This window comes from Lepidochelys olivacea (assembly GCF_965140295.1).
Source record: "Lepidochelys olivacea isolate rLepOli2 genome assembly, chromosome: 24".
In the NCBI taxonomy this organism is placed as follows: Eukaryota; Metazoa; Chordata; order Testudines; family Cheloniidae; genus Lepidochelys; species Lepidochelys olivacea.
Window position 1 is genome coordinate 14,575,662 of NC_140434.1, and position 20,151 is coordinate 14,595,812.

Consider the following 20,151-nt stretch of genomic DNA (forward strand, 5'->3'; position numbering starts at 1 on the left):
GCGGGGGCGACGGAATTTCCGGTCCCTAAAAGGGGGGGGCCACCAGCGCCGGAACGTGGCCACCCCCCTCCCGCGGCTCCCCTTCCTCCGAGCCCCCACCCTTGCCCCTCCCCATCGCTCGAGGCCCCGCCCCTTCCCCCCGAGATCACCCCGACGCTTCACTTTCTCCCCGATCTCCTGCTCTCATGCCGCCTCTTCCCCGCAATCCCCGCCCCCGCACCGCCCCTTCCCCCAAGGCTCTGCCCGGTGCCGCCCCTTTCCCCAGTTCTCCAACCCCGCAATGCCCCTTCCCCCTTGTGCTTCCCCTTCTTCCTGAAACCCTGGCCCGCCCCGCCCCTTCCCCAAACCCCGCCCCCACACCGCCCCTTTCCCCCATCGCCGCTCCCGCACGGTCCCACCCCTCCTGGACCCCCCCTACCCCGCCTCTTGCTCCAAGGCCCCGCCCTCTCCCCGCCCTTTCTACCGAGGCCCCGCCCCGAACCGCCCCTTCGCCCAGTCCCGTCCCCACTCCGCCCCTTCCCCGGAGTCCTCACTGCCACGCTGCCCATTGCCCCCGGGTCCCTGCCCCCTCACTGCCCCTTCCCTCTAATCCCCACCCCTGGTTGGAGGTGGAGGCTGACAGCTTGCAACCCCCCCCCCACGTAATAACCTCACGACCCCCATTTTGAGAACCCCTGGGGTACAGAAGGGCTCAGCAAAGACCCGCGGGAATTCAGTGCGCAGGGCACATGAGCTGCGCCTTCTCTTCGTCCTGCCGGAAGCCTGCAGGTGGCGCTGTTACACACCGGGGAGGGGCCACCCCGGGGCCTGTGCTGGGACCCGCACCTGAAGGGGGGAACAGCAAATTGCGGCTGCCGGCAGGCCCCGCCCCCCAGCAGCGGCAGGCCCCGCCCCCAGCTCCCGGCGGGCCTTGCGGCAGCGGCCGGCGCCTCGGTGCTCGGGTCCCGGCATGGAGCGGGGCGGGCCCGCGCTGGAGCTGAAGCTCTGGGCGGCCCAGGAGATGGGGCTGCCCCCCGGGAAGGTGCCCCCCGACGGGGCCTTCCGCCGGTGAGAGCCCCGGGCCCCCAGCGCGGGGACCCCCGCCCGTCTCCCGCCCCCCCGGACCATCCCCCCCAGCGCGGGGACCCCCCCGGACCATCCCCCCCAGCGCGGGGACTCCCCCCGTCTCCCGCCCCCCCGGACCATCTCCCCCGGCTCGGGCCCCCCAGCTCCTTCCCCGCCCCCCCCGGACCATCCCCCCCAACGCGGGGACCCCCCCCGTCTCCCGCCCCCCCGGACCATCTCCCCCGGCTCGGGCCCCCCAGCTCCTTCCCCGCCCCCCCCGGACCATCCCCCCCGGCTCGGGCCCCCCAGCTCCTTCCCCGCCCCCCCCGGACCATCCCCCCCAGCGCGGGGACCCCCCCCGTCTCCCGCCCCCCCCGGACCATCCCCCCCAGCGCGGGGACCCCCCCCGTCTCCCGCCCCCCCCGGACCATCCCCCCCAGCGCGGGGACCCCCCCCGTCTCCCGCCCCCCCCGGACCATCCCCCCCAGCGCGGGGACCCCCCCCGTCTCCCGCCCCCCCCGGACCATCCCCCCCAGCGCGGGGACCCCCCCCGTCTCCCGCCCCCCCCGGACCATCCCCCCCAGCGCGGGGACCCCCCCCGTCTCCCGCCCCCCCCGGACCATCCCCCCCAGCGCGGGGACCCCCCCCGTCTCCCGCCCCCCCCGGACCATCCCCCCCAGCGCGGGGACCCCCCCCGTCTCCCGCCCCCCACGGCTGCCACCCCCTGCCCCTCCCCCGCTCCCTGGCTCCTGTTCCGCGAGTTCCCATTTCCCTCCTTGTCGGCGGGCTCCTGCGGCTCCCCCCGGCCACCTTTCCCCTGCTCCTTCGGGGTCCCCGCTGTGGGGGCGGCCTCCCTCTCTCCTCGCGTCCTGCCCCCCGGTCCTCCTCCCTCCTTAGTCCCCCCTTGCCTCCTCTGCTCCTTGGTACCTTCCTGCCCCAGCCCTCCACCTTTCTTCCCCATGGGTTCCCTGACTGCCCTACTGCCCCCACATCCCCATTCACTGCCCCTTGATTATATCCCAGCTGGGGGGCCAGAGGCCCCCCCCACACACACACACACACTCCGCTCTCCCCCATAAAAGGGCCTCCCAGCCCCCTGCAGGGACGTGGGGGGGGTATACGGCCCTCAACGAAGGGCCACCCATGCTCCTCGTAGGGGTCGCGTCCCCGTGGGGCTGATGCTGTTGCTCTGTATCCCCAGGATGTGCTCAGGCCAGTGTGCGGAGATCTGGAGATACGTCACCCGGCACGTGCACCACCAGAGGTGAGAGGAATGGGGTTCGGCGCCTTTCCCCTCAAAGGGCTGCTGGCTCCCACCCAGCCCCAGGGCGGGGGACTGGCTGGCTCAGGGGGGCAGCAGCGGGGAATCGGACATGGGGCCTTCTGCTTTTCAGGTCTCCTCCCAGAGCCAGGGGTAGAACCCAGGAGTCCTGGCTCCCGTCGTCCTCTGCTCTAACCACTGGACCCCCCTCCGTTCCCAGAGCCATTGCTGCTTCTGCAGTAGATTCACCCCTCTCTCTTTCCTCACAGGAATGTGAAGAAGATCCGAGGGAACTTGCTGTGGTATCCTTTCCTCGTTCCCCTTTGCCGTGGGGGCTTGTTACTATGGGCAGCTTTTTCACCAAGGGGCCCATCCAGCCCAGTGTCCTGCCCCGTCCCTGCCTAGACCAAGCCCCTGGGCCCATCCAGCCCGGTGTCCCCTATGCCCTATAGGAGCGGGTTTAATTTCCTTGCCGACCCTTGGCTGGCGTCTGTCTCCTGGCCTTGGACCTCGAAGCCTGCTGGCTCCGAGCTCTCCCTGACGTCTGTGTGTCTGTCCGTCTGTCCAGGCCTCTGTCACTCTCTACGTTCAGCCTCCTTTACTCAGGCCTTGCGTCAGGTACCAGCATCTGGAGGAGGCAGAGGTGAGGGGGCCGGTGGAGACTGCTGGATGGATAGGGGCGTGTGGGTGAGGGCTGTGGGTGGGATGGGATGGGTGTTGTGGATGGGATTGGGTGTTGCTGTGGTGGGTGGGGGAGTCGGTAGGGGATGGTAATCTGGTTTTGGAGGGGCGGGGAAGGGGATCGGGGTGCTGTGGGATGGGATAGAGTGTGTCAGGGTAGGGGATGTGGTCGTGGGGCAAGGTGAGGATCAGGTGGTGCTGCGGGGTGGGAGCAGTGGGTGGGAAGTGAGTCGGGGTGGGATCGTGGTGCAGAGGGGTCCTATGGCATGGGATAGGGTGGGAGAGAGTGGGTGCCTTGTTGCTGAGCTGTGGATCTGGGAGATGAGGGTGGGGGATTGGGATTGGGGTGCTGCAGGGTGGAACAGGGGCCTTGCCGTGGGGTGAGCAGGATGCCTGGGTCTACAGCAGTCGGTGTCTCCCCCTCCCCACAGGGAAAGCCCAGTGGGTCGGAAGCAGAGCAGGAGCGGCGCCAGCAGCTTGCCCAGGGCGTGGCCCGCCTGCGTGGGGAGCTGCAGCAGCTGGACCTGCAGATAGAGACAGCCCAGCGCGAGGTCATGGCTGACGGTAAGGGGGGAGCCCCAAGGATCTGGGAGGCGGCGTAGTCTGTGCCTCCAGCGCTCTACCCCAGGCCATTGCTCTGGGGGTGGAGGGCACAAAGTCCACCCCAGTCCTCCCATCTGTTCTCCCCCAACACCCAGTGGGATCGTCCCCCTGCAGCCCAAATCCATTTCCCCCCATTTCTTCGTGGGGGGCGGGGCAGGATTGTTCCCCTGCCCCGCCGTCCTTGGGGGTAGCATCTCCCCACGTGGTCTCTTCCCCATCCGCAAGGTTCCCGTGGCCCCTGGGGCTGCTGATTTTCCCCCTATGGTCCCTCCCCAGACAATCACCTGTGGGGTTCACACCCGTCACCTCAGGACTCCTGGGTTCTGGGAGCGAGGCAGGGGAGTGGGAGAGGCTGGGAGCCAGGACTCCTGGGTTCTATCTCCAGCTCTGGGAGGGGAGTGGGGCCTTGTAGTTAGCGTCTGGGGCTTGGGGTGGGGTTTCCCTGATGGTCTTTCTGCTCCCACCCCGCAGAGGTCTCCCTGGAGGCGGCCCAGGAGCGGATCCGTGACGCCCAGCGCCGCTCCCTGCTGCTCAAGGCCTATGCGGCCCGCCTGGCCAAGGAACGCCAGCAGCTGCAGGGCAGCGTAGCACAGCTGAGGGGGCGGCTGGAGCAGCTGAAGGACATCAGCAGGTGTGTGGGGGGTGGTTCCGTCCTTAGCGTGGGGTCCCCACTGCTCCTGGTCGCGTCCCCCGGAATCCTTTGCTTCTGAAGCACTATCCGGTGGACATCTCTGCTGGGCAGTAGCTCCCAGAATCTTTTGCTCCTTGGTAGGGGGTCCCATGGCAGGTGGCATTAGGGATTGGGGATTGCCTATCCTGGGTAGCATCTCTCAGTATCCTTTGCTCCATGGCAGGGTCCTGCTGGGGATGGGGGGGGGGGGGGGTGGGATGTCCTGAACTGTGCTCCCCCTTCCTCTCCTGCCCCTCACACCCCCTGTCCCCCCCCCCACGCCAATTTTCACAGCCTCCTCTGGTCTCTGCAGAAAGGCCAAGGTGGAGCTGACGGTGGGAGGGAAGGTGCCTGACCTCGGATTTGCTGGCTTGGAGCCTGAAGTACTGGTGAGTTGGGGAGAGGATAGTGGGTAGATCCTGGGCGGGGGGAGAGGAATTTGAGAATCCTGCTCCCCTCTGCTAGTTGGGGGTGGTGATCTGGGGATCCCAGTCCTAGATCTCATGGGGGGGGATCTGGAGATGCCAAGGCAGGATCTAGTGGCAAGGGGTACCCGGTAATCTGAGCCCTGTGAATGCCAGCATGGGGCTCTGGAGATCTCCCTGTGGGATCTGGCGATGGGGTTTGGTTGGGAAGGAGGAGGGAATCGGACTGGGCCCCGGGGAGAGTCTGTCGGGCCATTGGCAATCAGGTCTTGGGATCCTGAGGGATCTCCCTGAACCTGGTGCCTGGATCCCAATAAGGGGGGAGGATCCAGTAGATCCTGGTGATCTGCAGCTTTCTTGAGGGCCGTCGTGTCTTCCCCACCCCAGTAACCCGTCCGCGTGTCTGTCCCTGTCTCCGCAGCGGGACGTGCGGTCGGCCTGCCAGCTGCGCTTCCACTTCTTGAAGTCACTCTTCGAGCACAGCACATCTGCGGCCGTCCCGTAAGACCCTGTGAGCTCCCCTGCCCTCTCCTTCCCCCGTGCTCTGTTTCTGACCCGCCTCATGTGTCTCTCTCTTAGCAGCGGGACAAGCGAGGAGCTGCTGGACACGTCCTACCAGCACTGGCTGAGCACCGTGGAGGTAACGGGGGGGGAGGGAGGAGCAATGGGGTAGGGACCCTGGGGACGGCTCGCCTGCTGCAGGGATGCAGCCACCTCTGGAAGGGGCAGCTGGGAGCCCCTTAGCGCTGGACTGGGGCATTGGGGCAGCCCTGACTGCCAGGGGAGAGCCCCCTGCCCTGCTCCCTGCAGCGCAGCGCCCTCTAGCCCCGTATGGGGCATTGGAGCCAGCCGTGAGGGAAGGTACAGCATCACTGGCCCACTGTGGCTCATCCCACCTCTCTGCTCACGCAGGCCATCGTGGGTTCCCACCCTCCCAACCATGTCCTGGCAGCCCTGGAGCACCTGGCCCTGGAGAACACCCTGCAGATGCAGGAGCTCACCAGCCGCATTGACATTCCCCGCGACGTAGAGGCCCTCAAGTGGGTACCGCTAAGGGGCTGACAGTGTGGGGGTGTGGTGCTGTACGGAGCTATCGCCCCCCAGTGGTGGTGGCTTGTACTTGGGGGTGGGGGCAGAGTCAGAGCTCGAGAGAGAGGGGTGCTGTGGGTCTTTGGCCCCCTGGTGGTGTCAGCTTGTACTGCAGGGGGCAGAGTCGGGGCTCTGGGGCCTGTCACCCCAGTGGTGCTGCAGTGACCCATGGCACCAATGCTGGGACCTGTATCTCTGCCCTCTGACCTGCAGGTTCCGCTACGAGAGCTCCCGTCTGGAAGACCTGGCGGGGCCGCCAGCAGCCCTGCCCTCAGTCCGGGGCCTCATACAGGTGAGTGGGGGCATGGGGAGGGGCAGGCAGGGCCGCATGTGGGGGCTGGGCAGTGCCAGTGGCTAGGATATAGTGGGGGGGAGGGAGCCACATCCGGGGCTCCGGGAGTGTGGGATATATCAGGGGGAAGGGGCTGTATCTCGGTGCTGGGGGGTCCCAGGGACAACAGGGCCCATATCTCCAGCTGGGTTATAGTGGGGGGAGGGGGCAGAGTCTCCTGGCCCCTCCTTACCTGCTCCCTCCCCCGGCTGCAGGAAGGCTGGAGCAGGTGTGAGGAGCTGTGGGTGCAGCAGCTCCCCCTACAGGCCCGGGAGCAGCGCAGCACGGCCCAGCTGGCCTCCCTCCTGCAGGAGATGCACCGGCTGGTGGCGGACGGCTCGGAGCACGCGATCCTTGCTAGGTAGCTGCCGCAGGCCCTGGGAGACACCCCGCCCCCTGGACTCAGCCCTGCACAGTTCGTGACCACCCACCGCTGGGAGAGCGCTCCCTGCTGGCGGGACTTCCCACCCCAGGGGTACCCCGGCTCTGTCAGGGCCCCCTGGAGCACGCTCCCTGCTGGGGAGACTTCCCTGTCCTGTGGGGTCCCCCTGCGCTCTCGGGGCCCTGTGGTGAGCACCCCCTGCTGGGGAGACTCCCCCCCACCCCCCCACTGAACTGGCCTGTCCCGCCTGGCCCCCAGGGCGGTGCTGGACCTGGAGCTGCGGGCTGTGCGGCTGGCAGGGCTGCGGGATGGGCTGCGTCGAGGCTGCCAGGAACTGGAGCAGGAGGCAAGTGCCCGCCATGCGGAGCTGCGGGCCTTGCAGAGCAAGCGTCAGCGCATCCTGGACTTCCGCCACCTGGTGGTGAGTGGGGGAATCTGGGGGCCAGAGCAGGGCAACCTCTGGACGTGGGACCTGCCTGGGGGGTGGGGAGGCAGTAGGGCACACAGGAGGATGAGGTGGGGTTGGCTGGGAGGGTGCCCGTGGGTGGGGTTTCGTGGAGGGGGATCCACAGGGTACCTGGCTGGGGGGAAGGAAGTAGAGGGGGTGCATGCTGGGGGGAGTATATGGGTTTGGGGACGATGGGGGGGAGGGGAGACAGGGAAAGGAAGGAGTGAACAAGTTGGGGGTTGGGGGGGTTCCTTCCTTGGGAAAGGGAGCGATTGCGGGGTTGAATATGGGGTGCCTTGCTGCCCCGGGGGGAGCAAGGACACTGTCTTGAAGCATCCCCAGGACTGACACTTTCTCTCCCTCCTTCGTCCCCAGCGCGAAAAGCAGCAGCACGTCCGGGCGCTGATCAAAGGCACCTCCTACATCAAATGCCAGCTCCGCAAGGACCAGGCCGAGGTGAGACACCCTCCCATGCCATGGGGCAGGATCAAGGGGCACTGACAGAGGATGGGGGAGTCCAGGGCTGGGATACCAGGAGGCTGTGGGTCGGGCCTGAGGGGCACCGGCAGGGCTGGGGGAGTGGGGCCCAGGGCTGGGAGGGCGGGGCACCAGCATGATCTCCCCCAAACCCCGCTCTCTCTCTCTCAGGTCCAGGCCTTCGTGCAGAGGAAGCTGCTGGGCCCGGAACAGGACGTGACCCTGGAGTCGCAGCGGCTGCACGGGGGGGTGGAGCGCGAGGTCCGGCAGCTGGGGGCCATCGCCCTCCCCTGCCTGCTGCACCGCAGCCTCCCTGGGTGAGTCTCCCCCCACCCTCCTGCTCTGTCTGATTGCTCTCCCCCACAGCGAGCAGGGTCCTGGTGCCAACTGTCCCCTCTTAGGCTGCCCCAGGGGCTGGGTCCCCATATGGGGGGGCGCCCCTTGGCCTTGGGGGTGTACCTGTGCTCCCCCTCCTGCACTACTGGACTTGGGGTATGCAGGATTCCTGGGATTTTCTCTCCCCCTTCCCTCCCCACCTGTGTCCCACTGAAACGGGGCTGAGACCCACCTTGGGAAAAGCACCCTGAGATCTGCCGGTTGGAGGGAGGGAGGGAGATGCCCGCAGAGCAGTACTGGTACTCTGCTCCTCTGCCCCAAGCTGGGGGCGCTGGTCCTCTGGGAGTACTTAGGCAGTGGGATTAATGCTGCAGTCGGGGCACGGAGACGAGCAGGAGCGTTGGTGCTGGGGAATACTAATGAAAACCCCGTATTCTCTGGGCGGAGAGCTAATACCCTGAGAATAGGGCAGGGGCTTTAATACTCTGGTGGGAGCATGAATACTCTCTCCGGGGGGCGGGGGGTAATGCTCTGAGAGCCTTGGTATCCCAGATCTGTGGTAGGAGGATTAATACTTTCTGGGCTGATAATGCTCTAGGAGCGTCGGTAGCCTCTAGCGATGAGAGGAGCATTGATACTCTGGGGTATTAATACGCTGGGAACACTGGTACCTGCTCTCCCGGGGGTACCAATGCTGTACTATGCCGGCAGGCTGCTGTGAGGACGGGGCCCCGCCAGCCCTTCCTGGGGAGCGGGAGGGCTGTGGGCTGGGGTGCCCGGTGGGGATGGGGGATGCCTGAGGGTGAGGGGTTCAGGGGCTGATCCTCAGCTGCCCTGACCCGGTCGTCCCCCGCCTCCAGGTCCCAGCAGGTCCCGGCCCACGAGCTCTCCATCCATCGGCTGGACCGGACGGGGGTCGCCCAGCACCGGGCCTTCCTCACTGTGTGCCAGGCTGCCGGCTTCCCTCTCTACAAGGTGAGACGCACACTTGGTGGAGCAATGGGACAGGGAGCAGGAATGTCTCCCCACAGGGTGGGAGTGAACCCCTCCTCTGAGACCCTCTTCTGGGGAGAGATGGGATGGGGGGCCCTGGGGAGGGGGTGGGACAGGAGCACCCCCCAAGTTTATTCTGCATTAAACCTCCCCAGAGCCCCCTGGGGGGTGATCTTGGGGGAGAAGGGGCAGGCCCTGTCTCCCCTCACCCCCTGTGTCTATCTGTCTCTGCCCCAGGCCCCAGAGCACCTCCTGCCCCACATGGCTGAGCTGAAGAAGGAGCTGCTGGCCCTGCGTGCCCAGCTGAGTTACAAGAGCCAGGCGCTAGCCAGCCTGCAGCAGCGCCAGGTGACTGACGTGCAAGGTGAGCTCTCCCCATGGCTCCAGGGGGGCGACCCCCAGCCTGCGGCCCCTTCCCATGTTCTGCGAGGGGCACCCTACTGGCACACGAGCCGGCCTGAAGGGTGGCAGGATCATGGCATCCGCCCAGCACAGCTCAGCACCCCCCCCCCCAGCCATAACTCCTCCGGGCCTCACCAATGTCTCTTTCCCCCAGTCCTGCTGCAGGCCCTGCGGGACCACGACCGGGAGCAGGCCGGAGCCCTGGGGCCGCGGATCCAGCTGGTGACCGAGCAGTGCGAGCGCCACATGGAGCGCTGGCCTGAGGTGCAGGCCACGATCGACTCCTGGTGAGGAGCCCCTGCCCACCTGGTTTATGGGACGCCTTGTTCTCCAGAGGGGGGAGGCCCTGCCCATCCTGTGCTGGGAGGGGGTCCAGGGTTGGTTCTCCCCTGCCAGGGGTGGGGTGGGGGCTGTGAGGAAGAAGGGGGCTTGCCCAAGTGGAGGGGGGGCACAGGAGGGACTGATTGGGGGGTTGGAGGCTGGGGTGGGAAGGAAGGGGGTGGTCTGGTGCCTCTGGAGAATGGGCGTACCTAGGGAGCGGCCGGGGGGGGGGGCATATGCAATAAGGGATGATTTTGGGGGGGGAGATTGTGCGTGCAGGTTGAGTGTGGACGTGGTGGTGTCTGTGCTGGGGGGGGAACTGGGGTGGGGAGCCGGAAGGAGCTATCTCACCTGCTCCCCTCTCTCCCCGTCCCTGTGTTCAGGTGGGAGCAGCCGGGGCAGTTCTCCCTGCCGACGGAGCACCGCCAGGGCCTCACCTTGCAGCAGTGGCTGGAGCGCTGGATCTTGGCCCTCAAGACCCTCCAGCAGCACAGCTGGGCCTGATGGCCCTGTCCTGCCTGGGAGGGGCTTGGGGAGCCCCGCCCCCAAAGGGGTGCAGTTGTAGGTAGCCACACCCATGTTAGGGAAGGAGTGTGGGTGGGACGCACCTATCTGGGGAGGAGGTATTGGGGGCCTAACCCAGCTGTCCCTTCTTCCGCAAGGTGGGGGGTCAGTGTAAGGGGGGTGACCCAGATGCTGGTGGTGGGAGGGTTGGTGGGGCTGAGCGGAGATGGGGGAGCAGTGTCAGGTGTGGGGGGGATCCCACGTGGGTTTTGTGGCGTTCTGTAATTCCCATTGTTCTGAATAAACTGACTAATGCGCATCCAGGTCTATGGCAGGGACTGGGACATGGGGCCTTTCCCCTCTGGGGGACGCCAGCTCCGACTTGCCCCAGGGCAGGGACTGGCAGGCTAAGGTGGGTGGGGAATGGTCCCCTGCTAGGGGGCACCAGCTCTATCTGGCTGCTCCAGGCTGGCTTGGCCTGTGGTTCTGCCTGGACCATCCCGCCCTCCCTTGTGCCCTGCCCTAGGGGCCAGTAAAGACGGCCCTGTCCCGGGCACCTGAGCCCAGGGGTTTATTCCTGTGCTGAGGTAGCAACAGCCCCTGCTGCATCTTCCTTGCCTGTCCTACCCAGTGCAGTCCACTTGGGGCAGGCAGGGATCCCATCCCTGAGCTCACCGCCCTGGCTGCGGCCATCCCTTCCCTGAGCTCGGCTGCGGCCATCCCCTCCTTGGCAGAACCACCTCTGAAGCCTTTGGGGGCAACTTTGTCCTTATCCCTCTTCCATGGAGAAACTGAGGGATGGAACAGGGAGAGGTGAGTGGCTTGAACCCAGGAGCCCTGGCTCCCAGACTCACCCCCTCCCCCTTCCTATTGGAAATCAAGTGGAGGGAAGCTTTGCTGGGGGGACCCCCAGCTAGGAAGTGGGGGTAGACAGCACCTATCGGTGGGGGGTGGGAGGTCCCTCTCAGGCTGATCCCTCTGACTTCCTCAGACCGGGCCCTGGGAGTGTCCCAGAGCTGGCCACCACCTGGGTGATTTGCAGGGGGGAAGGAGGGTGCCAGCATTGTACCCATCCCCTGGGAGCTGAGGGGGTCTGGAGTACCCTCAGCTGGTTGGGGGGACATGGGCTCCTGCTGCCCCGTGCTGGCTGATAGCATATGCAGGCTTTGGCTGATCCCCAGGCCAAAGCCCTGCAGCACCCTGCAAATCAAACAATTCCCCTGGCCACAGCTAAGATGCTGCTGGCCAGGGAGCCGAGACCCCACTGTCATTGCCAAGGCTGCTAATTCCCCTCAGCTCAGTCGCAGCCCAGCTGGTTAAAACATCCTCTTGCCGGATTGTGCTTAACGTGGCTGCAGAACCGAATGCGGAGGACCGAGCCTTCTCTGGTTGCAGCAGCTTTCGTCCAGCAGGCCCAGACCTTCCCAGGCATTTTGGTGTCTCGCTGCCCCTGATTTCCAGGAATGACGGTGGATCAATCTTAATAGCCCTTGTGATTTCCTTGCTGGTTCTGGGACCCCCCCACTTTCAGCCCCCTTTTGCACCCCGCTGTACAAACCGGCTTTAAACCCCGGCTTTCCCTACTGAGGAACAAATGTAGTAGCCCAGCATGATCGCAAAGCCGTAGAATCCTGGAGACGATCAAAGTGGCTCTGAGCCTAAGAAACGTCTTCCCTGCCCCTCCTCTAAATATCAAAGGCTGCCCCCAAAATCCAACTGGGTCTTGGCCATGGATCTTGTTCCCTTGATGCCAACGGGTTTTTGGTTTGATGCAGGGCACGAGATTCCCAGTTCCCTGGGCCACTGGGCTTGGAAGGGAGCGAGGAAAAATAGCAAGTGAAAAAAAATGATCAGCGAGAGAGAAAAGTGTGTGAGACAGAGAAAGAAATAAAGGGAGAGGAAAAACATTAGAAAGTGAAGGAAAGAAAGAGCATGAAAGGTAGAGGGGGGGGAAAGGAAGCAAGAACCTGCAAACTACGGAAGGAAAGGAACAAAAAAGAACAAATGAACAAACAGGAGCGCTAGATAAAGCTAGAAGGGGACAGTAACAGAAAGGACAGACTGACCTGTTAAGCAAGGTTCCACCCCAGATTCTCCATGTTGGGGGCACAGGCCCTCCCACTTCCCTTCTGGCTTGAGATCCTTCCTCCTCTGCTTGGGTTGACCATCCATAGGTGCCCCATGCTTCCCAATCCTGACCCCCTTCCCACACGCTCAGGAATGGGTAGGGGGAGGCATCTTCCTTTGTGGGACTCCGGCTGAGCAGCGCCGTGGGTGTCTCTCCCTGGGGCGGGTTGGGTTGGGTTATTTAAGCTCAGTCCTGAGCGTGTGTGTGTGGGGGGGGGTGGCGTGTGTGGAGCCGGGGCACGCACCAGAGAGAGGAACTGAATGCAGCCCAGCACCGGCTGGAGCCCAGACGCCGGCAGCTGGAGGAACATCTCCAGAACCTACTTGGATGGTGTCGTCCATCGCTGCTCCCCCAGGGGGACGGATAAGCGCAGGGGGGCGGGTGTAGTCGCAAACCGCTGCGGCCGGTTTCCTATTGGTGTGACCAATTTTTGTAAAGCCTTTTTTTTTTTTCATCCCCGTCTTTTTGTTGCTAGGGCTGGGCGGCTTTCTTCACTGCCATTGAGCAGCACAAGGGGCTCAGGGCAGAGACTCGGGGAACTTGTCGCGGGGGGGATGTACGGAGGGTCACAGGGGTAAGAATCCCATTTAGCCCTTGCAGGGCAATGGCGGTGCCATGGCTTTTAGTATTCAGGTGTATTGATCCGTACACAGCAGCACCTAAAGAGACTGGGGCAGAAGCAGGGCCCCCGTTGTGCTGGGGGCTGCACAGACAGAAGGACAGTCCCTGCCCCAGCTGAGATCAGGGTCCTGTTGGGCGAGGCGAGAGACAGGCCCTGCCCCAAAGAGTTTACAGTCTCCATACCCAAAAAGTGGGAGGAAAAGAGAGGCCCAGTATCACACAGCAGCACTGAGAGTAGAACCCAGGAGTCCTGGCTCCTCCTGCTCTAACTAGTAGCCTCCACTCCCCTCCCAGAGCCTGGATAGAACCCAGGCGTCCTGGCTCCCAAAATGGGCAGGAGTGGGGTCTAGGGGTTAGAGGAAGGGAGGCTGGGTTTCAGGAGTCCTGGGTTCCATTCCCAGCTCTCGGGTTCGAGTGGGGCGGGGAGCCAGGACTCCTGGGTTCTTCCCATCCCCCTTTTAACCATTTCACACAGCAGGAGGGGGCAGGGCAGGAAGTGGTGATGGGGTGAAAACTACCAAGAAGTGCAGGGAGCCTGTACCAGGAACCAGGTGGTGCAGAAACTACGGCCCCCTCCCCACCTCGAACCCCCCCTTGGCTGACATTGGATTGTGCCCCCTCAGCCCCCAATCCACCCCCATGTACCCTGGGGGGGCAGAGAATAGCCACAGCCCAGTGGGCCCTGGCCATGCCCCCAATCCTCCCCCTACGGGCCCTGGGAGACAGAGAATAGACACCCCCGTCCAATTGAAGTTTCTCAGTGACCCAAAGTGTGTGTATAGGAGGGGAATGGGGGGGGGGGGCGGTGTGTGAGAGTATGGATTTGTGCACGTTTGTGTGTGAATCGGGTTCTGTAGGGGTTTTGTGTGTGGGCGGGTGTTTGTGTAGCTGTGCAGGTGTGTGTTGATGTGGCTGGATTTGGGTGGGTGTTTGTGTACGTTAGTAATAATGTGTGGGTGGGGCTGGATTCATGCATATCTTTGCAATTGTGTGCGCGCATGCTCTGCTGCCCTCTGCTGGCTGCAGCGACAACTGCTTCTCCATGCATCACAGCCCCCAAACTGTCACCTCCAGTGGCGATTCCCCCATCCTACACGGGCTGGCTGGCCTGACCCTTCGCCCGTCTGCGGAGTGTGGTGGGGGCTTCAGCTCGCCCCCTGTGGCTCAGCAGGGTGGAGGTGCGGGGCGCTGGGCTCCGATGCACCTGGAGGGCAAATCAGGCGGGGCAGGGCCTGTGGTTTCCATGCCGCGTTGCCTGGTGCTGGGTCATTGCACCATCCCCAGCCACGCCGCACAGCGCGCCCCGAGAGGGAGTGGGGGGCCTAGCAGATGATCCAGTACCAGGGGGGAGGGGATATGTGGTTGCGGGGAGGGAAGGCCTTGGGCTGCACTGGAGGAGTACAGAGCAGGGGTGACACCCCAAAAACCTGCAGCAAAGGGATGGACAGATGGAGAGGGATAGAAGAGGCAGTGAGCCTAACATCTAAAAAGGGAGTGAGGTCTAGTGGTTGGGGGTGGGGGCTGGTGGTCTGAATTCCTGGGTTCTATCCCGAGCTCTGGGAGGGAAGTGGGGTCTAGTGATTAGAGTGGGGGCACGGAGAGGGGCAAGCCAGGACTCCTGGGTTCTCTCCCTGGCTCTGACTCTTGTGTAATCCCTCAGCAGTTACCCAACCCGCCAGTGTGTGGGAGCGAGGGGTGGGGCCGGGTTGCAACACGGCCCAGAGTCCCGTGCGGCCCCCTTAGTTACTCAACCAGGGGCAGGGTGGGAGATGGCCTGGGAGATCCGCTAAGAAAGGTGCTTCCAGTAGGTTTTTGTGTGGGTCACGCTGCCCCCTGCTGGATAGACCCCTCTAGATCAGAGCCATGGACCCCTCTAGCCCAGTCTCAGCCTGGGTCAGACCCTGGGAGTCCATCCTCATCTGTCACCACGGCTATGTCTATGGGTCTCCTGGAAAGGTCCATTCCCATAAGTAGCTGTCCAGTGGCAGTGAGTTCCACAGGCCTCAGCACATGCTGCATGGGGCAAGAGGTCCTTGTGTTGGGAGCAGTGGGAGTGAACTGTGTGCGGTTATGTCTCTGAGAACGATTGTGAATATTGCGGTGTGTGGGGGGTGATTGTCCCTCTCTTTCGGGGGTGGGCTAGTGTGTGCCCCGGGTGTGTTGGGGCACAGACGTCTCCCTAGGGCCAGCTTGCATGATTTCCCATCACGAACCAGCTCGGTGCTGGTGCCCCCATACACGGGTGGGCAGTGACGGGCCGGGGGGGGCAGATGTGATAGATTCAGAAGGAAGCATTTTGGGAAAATCAGTCAAGGCCCTGAGCAGAGCTGGGACACAGACACAGTTACCCCTGGAGCACCCAGGCAGGGGAGTGGGGACTAGTGGTCACAGCGGGGTGGGAGCTGGGCGCCAGGACCCCTGGGTTCTCTCCCTGGCTCTGGGAGCAGAGTGGGATCTAGAGGTTAGAGCAGGGGGACTGGGATCCAGGATTCCTGGGTTCCATAGTGGTAGCTGTTTTTTCCTGTGTCTCCCTCCCTAGAGATCCCAGCCCAGCCCCCTAGCTGAATGTGAGCGGGATTGGGGGGCGGGAGGGAGGTTGCCCTGCCACTTCAGAGTCATGATTTGAGCCCCGGGGCTCTGACATCACGGAAACACCCCTCTCCATATCTCTAGCCCAAGTCAGAAAGTAGGGACCCCTCCTCACATGCGGAGGAAACTTGTGGGTTTCTTGGGGGTCTCTGGTAGAGGTGTCCAGAGGGGCTGGACAGCCACAAGATTCCCCCCCCCCATGGCTGCAAGGAGAGACCCCCCCTGCACCCCCCTGGACAGCCCCCTGTTACGAGGGGCCCAGGGCACCCAGAGAGGTTCAGGAGGTGAGATGGGGCTGCGGTGGCAGGAAGGGGGCAGAACTGGGGGCTGGTGCCAGGTCGGGGGCAGGCTACACGAGGGAAAAACGTGTGGCTTTGTTTAATATTTCCCAAGGCTGTGGCTGGATACAGGTTTTTGGAATGACTTTCGGGAAATATTTTGTTTCCAGACAGACTCCAGATACCAAACGATGGTGCTAAGACGCTCCCCCTGCGCCCCCCGCCCATTACCCCAGGGTCCGAGCCTCTTCCCAACCCGCAGGGTAGTTCTCCTCCCAGGCTCCGGCGAGGGCGGGAAGCGCCACCAGCCCCATTTCCCGGATGGGAGAACTGAGGCCCAGAGAGACTGAGTGATGTGCCCGAGGGCACCCGGGAAGTGTGGGGCAGAACAGGGGGCTGGGACCGGATTCTTTTTCCTCAGGAAGTTTCTGCCCTCCCGCCTCCCCACTCTGCCCTGCTCCTGGGCCGCTGGGTGGTGCAGGGGCGTGGCCTGGGGATAAGGGGCCGTCTGGGGCGGAGCCTAGAGTGAAGGGGCGGTGCGAGGGCGGGACCTTGCAGGAACGGGCGGGGCATGGGCGGGCCTTGGAGGGGTGGGACCATGCGGGATCAGGGATGAGGGAAGGGCGGTGTGGGGGCGGGGTTAGGGGGAAAGGGGCGGTGTGGGGGGGGGAGTCTTGGGGAAGGGGCGGAGCGGGCCAGGGTTGCAGGAAGAAGGGGAAGCACAAGGGGGAAGGGGCATTGCGGGGTTGGAGAACTGGGGAAAGGGGCGGCACCGGGCAGAGCCTTGGGGGAAGGGGCGGTGCGGGGGCGGGGATTGCGGGGAAGAGGCGGCATGAGAGCAGGAGATCGGGGAGAAAGTGAAGCGCCGGGGCGAACTCGGGGGGAAGGGGCGGGGCCTCGAGCGATGGGGAGGGGCAAGGGTGGGGGCTCGGAGGAAGGGGAGCCGCGGGAGGGGGGTGGCCACGTTCCGGCGCTGGTGGCCCCCCCCTTTTAGGGACCGGAAATTCCGTCGCCCCCGCGCGCCCCGCACCCCCAGAAACTCCCCTCCATGCACAGCCCGGCTCTCGCTGCCGGGCTCCCCGAGCCGAGTGCGGAAGCTGGGGGAGCTCAGGGCAGGGACGGGGCGGTGGCTGGACCAGTGGCGGCAGGAGGCTCCCCCCGGGGCCGGGGCCGAGAGGGGCAGCGGGGCTGCGGCGGAGCGCCGCACCCAGCGCCTGGGGCGGGGAGACGAGGGGGCGGGGCGGGGCCCCTGTCGGGGGGCGGGGTTATGCAGATCAGCCGCGTCCGGCGGCAGCGGCGAGAGGAGCCAAGGCAGCTCGTGCGGACGGAGAAAGCAGCGGGCGCCGGGGGCGGGGATTGACCCGCTGACCCCCCAGCTCCCGGGAACAGACCCGCAGCCGCACGAGGCAGCTGGTTTTTTTCTAGCAGCAGGTTCTCCCCCGCCCCGGGGAAGGGCAGCGCGCCCGGCAGCAACGCAACACCGGGCTGATGAGTGGAGCGGACGGAGCGAGCTCCTCATCCCGCTCCCTGTTCCAAAACTCCATTTAATATGAAGCTCTCGCCTGGAGAACACACCGGAGATTAAACGGAGAAGACCAGACACTTGATCTAAGCCATAGAGACCGAGAAACGATACCGGGAGCCTGGGACACCGCGCTGCCCTCTCGCCCCCACAGCTGTTCACGTCCCCAGGAGCTACTCTGATAACTTCGTAGCTAAGTGGCAATCACTGCCCCGGAGTGACTCCGATGCGGACTCCCCGCACCGGTTTCTGCTCAGACACAGAGCATTCTCTCCGCCCGCGTCCTCGGCTCATCTCGCCGAACCCCCTGGCTGCCGCCGGACGCGGCTGATCTGCATAACCCCGCCCCCCGACAGGGGCCCCGCCCCGCCCCCTCGTCTCCCCGCCCCAGGCCCTGGGTGCCGCGCTCCGCCTCAGCCCCGCTGCCCCTCTCGGCCCCGGCCCCGGGGGGAGCCTCCGGCCGCCACTGGTCCAGCCACCGGCCCGTCCCTGCCCTGAGCTCCCCCAGCTTCTGCACTCGGCTCGGGGAGCCCGGCAGTGAGAGCCGGGCTGTGCATGGAGGGGGATTTCTGGGGGTGCAGGGCGCGCAGGGGCGACGGAATTTCCGGTCCCTAAAAGTGGGGGGGGCCACCAGCGCCGGAACGTGGCCACCCCCCTCCCGCGGCTCCCCTTCCTCCGAGCCCCCACCTTTGCCCCTCCCCATCGCTCGAGGCCCCGCCCCTTCCCCCCGAGTTCCCCCCGGCGCTTCACTTTCTCCCCGATCTCCTGCTCTCATGCCGCCTCTTCCCCCCAATCCCCGCCCCCGCACCGCCCCTTCCCCCAAGGCTCTGCCCGGTGCCGCCCCTTTTCCCTAATTCTCCAACTCCGCAATGCCCCTTCCCCCTTGTGCTTCCCCTTCTTCTTGAAACCCTGGCCTGCCCCGCCCCTTCCCCAAGACTCCGCCTCTTTCCCCCTAACCCCGCCCCCACACCGCCCTTCCCTCATCCCTTCTCCCGCATTGTCCCACCCCGCCAGGGCCCGGCCCTGCCCCGCCTCTTCCTGCAAGGACCCGCCCTCGCCCCGCCCCTCTCCAGAGGCCCCGCCCCCTAACCGCCCCTTCCCTCAAGGCTCTGCCGCGTGCCGCCCCTTTTCCCCAATTCTCCAACCCTGCATTGCCCCTTCCCCCTTGTGCTTCCTCTTCTTCTTGAAACCCTGGTCCTGCTCCACCCCTTCCCGCTCCCACACTGTCCCACCCCTCCTGGGCCCGCCCCCTGCCCCGCCTCTTCCTCCAAGGCCCCGCCCCCAGCCCACCCCTTCTCCCGAAGCCCCGCCCCTGCACCATAGCTGCCCAGGAGCAGGGCAGAGTGGGGAGGCGGGAGGGCAGAAACTTCCTGAGGAAAAAGAATCCGGTCCCAGCCCCCTGTTCTGCCCCACACTTCCCGGGTGCCCTCGGGCACATCACTCAGTCTCTCTGGGCCTCAGTTCTCCCATCCGGGAAATGGGGCTGGTGGCGCTTCCCGCCCTCGCCGGAGCCTGGGAGGAGAACTACCCTGCGGGTTGGGAAGAGGCTCGGACCCTGGGGTAATGGGCGGGGGGCGCAGGGGGAGCGTCTTAGCACCATCGTTTGGTATCTGGAGTCTGTCTGGAAACAAAATATTTCCCGAAAGTCATTCCAAAAACCTGTATCCAGCCACAGCCTTGGGAAATATTAAAGCCGCACGTTTTGTCCCCCTGCTCTAACCTCTAGACCCCACTCCGTGCCCAGAGCCAGGGAGAGAACCCAGGTGTCCTGGCGCTCAGCCCCCACCCTGCTGTGACCACTAGACCCCACTCCCCTGCCTGGGTGCTGCAGGGGTAACTGTGTCTGTGTCCCAGCTCTGCTCAGGGCCTGGACTGATTTTCCCAAAGTGCTTCCTTCCAAATCCATCACATCTCCCCCCCCCCCCGCCGCGCACCACTGCCCACTCGCGTGTGGGGCCACCAGCACCGTGCGGGGTTGTGATGGGAAATCATCCAAGCTGGCCCTAGGGAGACGTGTGTGTTCCTGCCGTCCCCTGCTGGCCTGGCTGAGCCCTGCTCTGTGTGTGTGTGTGTGTGACACTGTGTTTGTATCAGTGTCAATGTGTTGTGGGGCTAACCGGTAGGAAATGGTTTTGCAGGACTTTGTATCCTGTAGCAGGTGACACACACACACAAACAAACCACAGCTACCACACAAACACCTCAACAACTCCACACAGCCAGCCATTCAGACACGCTGACGCTCAAAGGGACTCACACAGACCCAAAAACACCTACAGACACTCACACATTCCACATCCAGGGCACACGCTAGCCCACCCCCGAAAGAGAGGGACAATCACCCCCCCACACACTGGAATATTCACAATCATGCTCAGACACAACCACACAGAGTTCACTCCCAGCGCTCCCAACACAAGGACCTCCCGCCCCACGCAGCCTTTGCCGAGGCCTGTGGAACTCACTGCCACTGGACAGCTACCTATGGGAAAGGACCTTTCCAGGAGACCAATAGACATAGCCGTGGCGACAGATGAGGATGGGCTCCCAGGGTCTGACCCGGGCTGAGACTGGGCTAGAGGGGTCCATGGCTCTGATCTAGAGGGGTCTATCCAGCAGGGGGCACCATGACCCACACACAAACGCATCGGAAGCACCTTTCTTAGCGGATCTCCCAGGCCATCCCCCACCCTGCCCCTGGTTGAGTAACTAAGGGGGCCGCACGGGACTCTGGGCCGTGTTGCAACCCGGCCCCACCCCTCGCTCCCACACGCTGGCGGGTTGGTTAACTGCCGAGGGATTACACAAGAGAGAGTCAGAGCCAGGAAGAGAACCCAGGAGTCCTGGCTCACCCCTTCCGCCCCCACCACTCTAACCACTAGACCCGACTCTCCTCCCAAGGCTGGGGATAGAACCCAGGAATTCTGACCACCAGCCCCCCCCCCAAACACTAGACCCCACTCCCCTTTTAGATGTTAGGCTCGCTGCCTCTTCTATCCACGTACCCCACCCTCTCCATCTCTCCATCCCTTTGCTGGAGGTTTTT

General features: G+C 64.6%; 1 protein-coding gene across 2 annotated transcripts; it reads left to right on the forward strand.

The window, feature by feature from the left end:
• Positions 1-882: 882 nt before the first annotated feature.
• On the forward strand, positions 883-10,155 carry LOC311512234 (HAUS augmin-like complex subunit 5). Of its 2 annotated transcripts, none has more exons than XM_084613343.1 (19): positions 883-1,047; positions 2,246-2,308; positions 2,575-2,607; positions 2,924-2,948; positions 3,418-3,550; positions 4,061-4,220; positions 4,573-4,648; positions 5,106-5,185; positions 5,267-5,324; positions 5,597-5,724; positions 5,987-6,065; positions 6,320-6,465; positions 6,745-6,907; positions 7,310-7,390; positions 7,583-7,728; positions 8,608-8,722; positions 8,978-9,104; positions 9,297-9,429; positions 9,847-10,155. In XM_084613343.1, the coding sequence occupies exons 1-19, from the start codon at positions 950-952 to the stop codon at positions 9,965-9,967; spliced, it is 1,965 nt and encodes a 654-aa protein (XP_084469469.1). In that variant the 5' UTR covers positions 883-949; the 3' UTR covers positions 9,968-10,155. The 2 variants fall into 2 exon arrangements, with proteins under 2 accessions (XP_084469469.1, XP_084469468.1); XM_084613342.1 differs by having other exon boundaries at positions 884-1,047; positions 5,264-5,324; positions 9,847-10,154.
• The last annotated feature ends 9,996 nt before the right edge of the window (positions 10,156-20,151 follow it).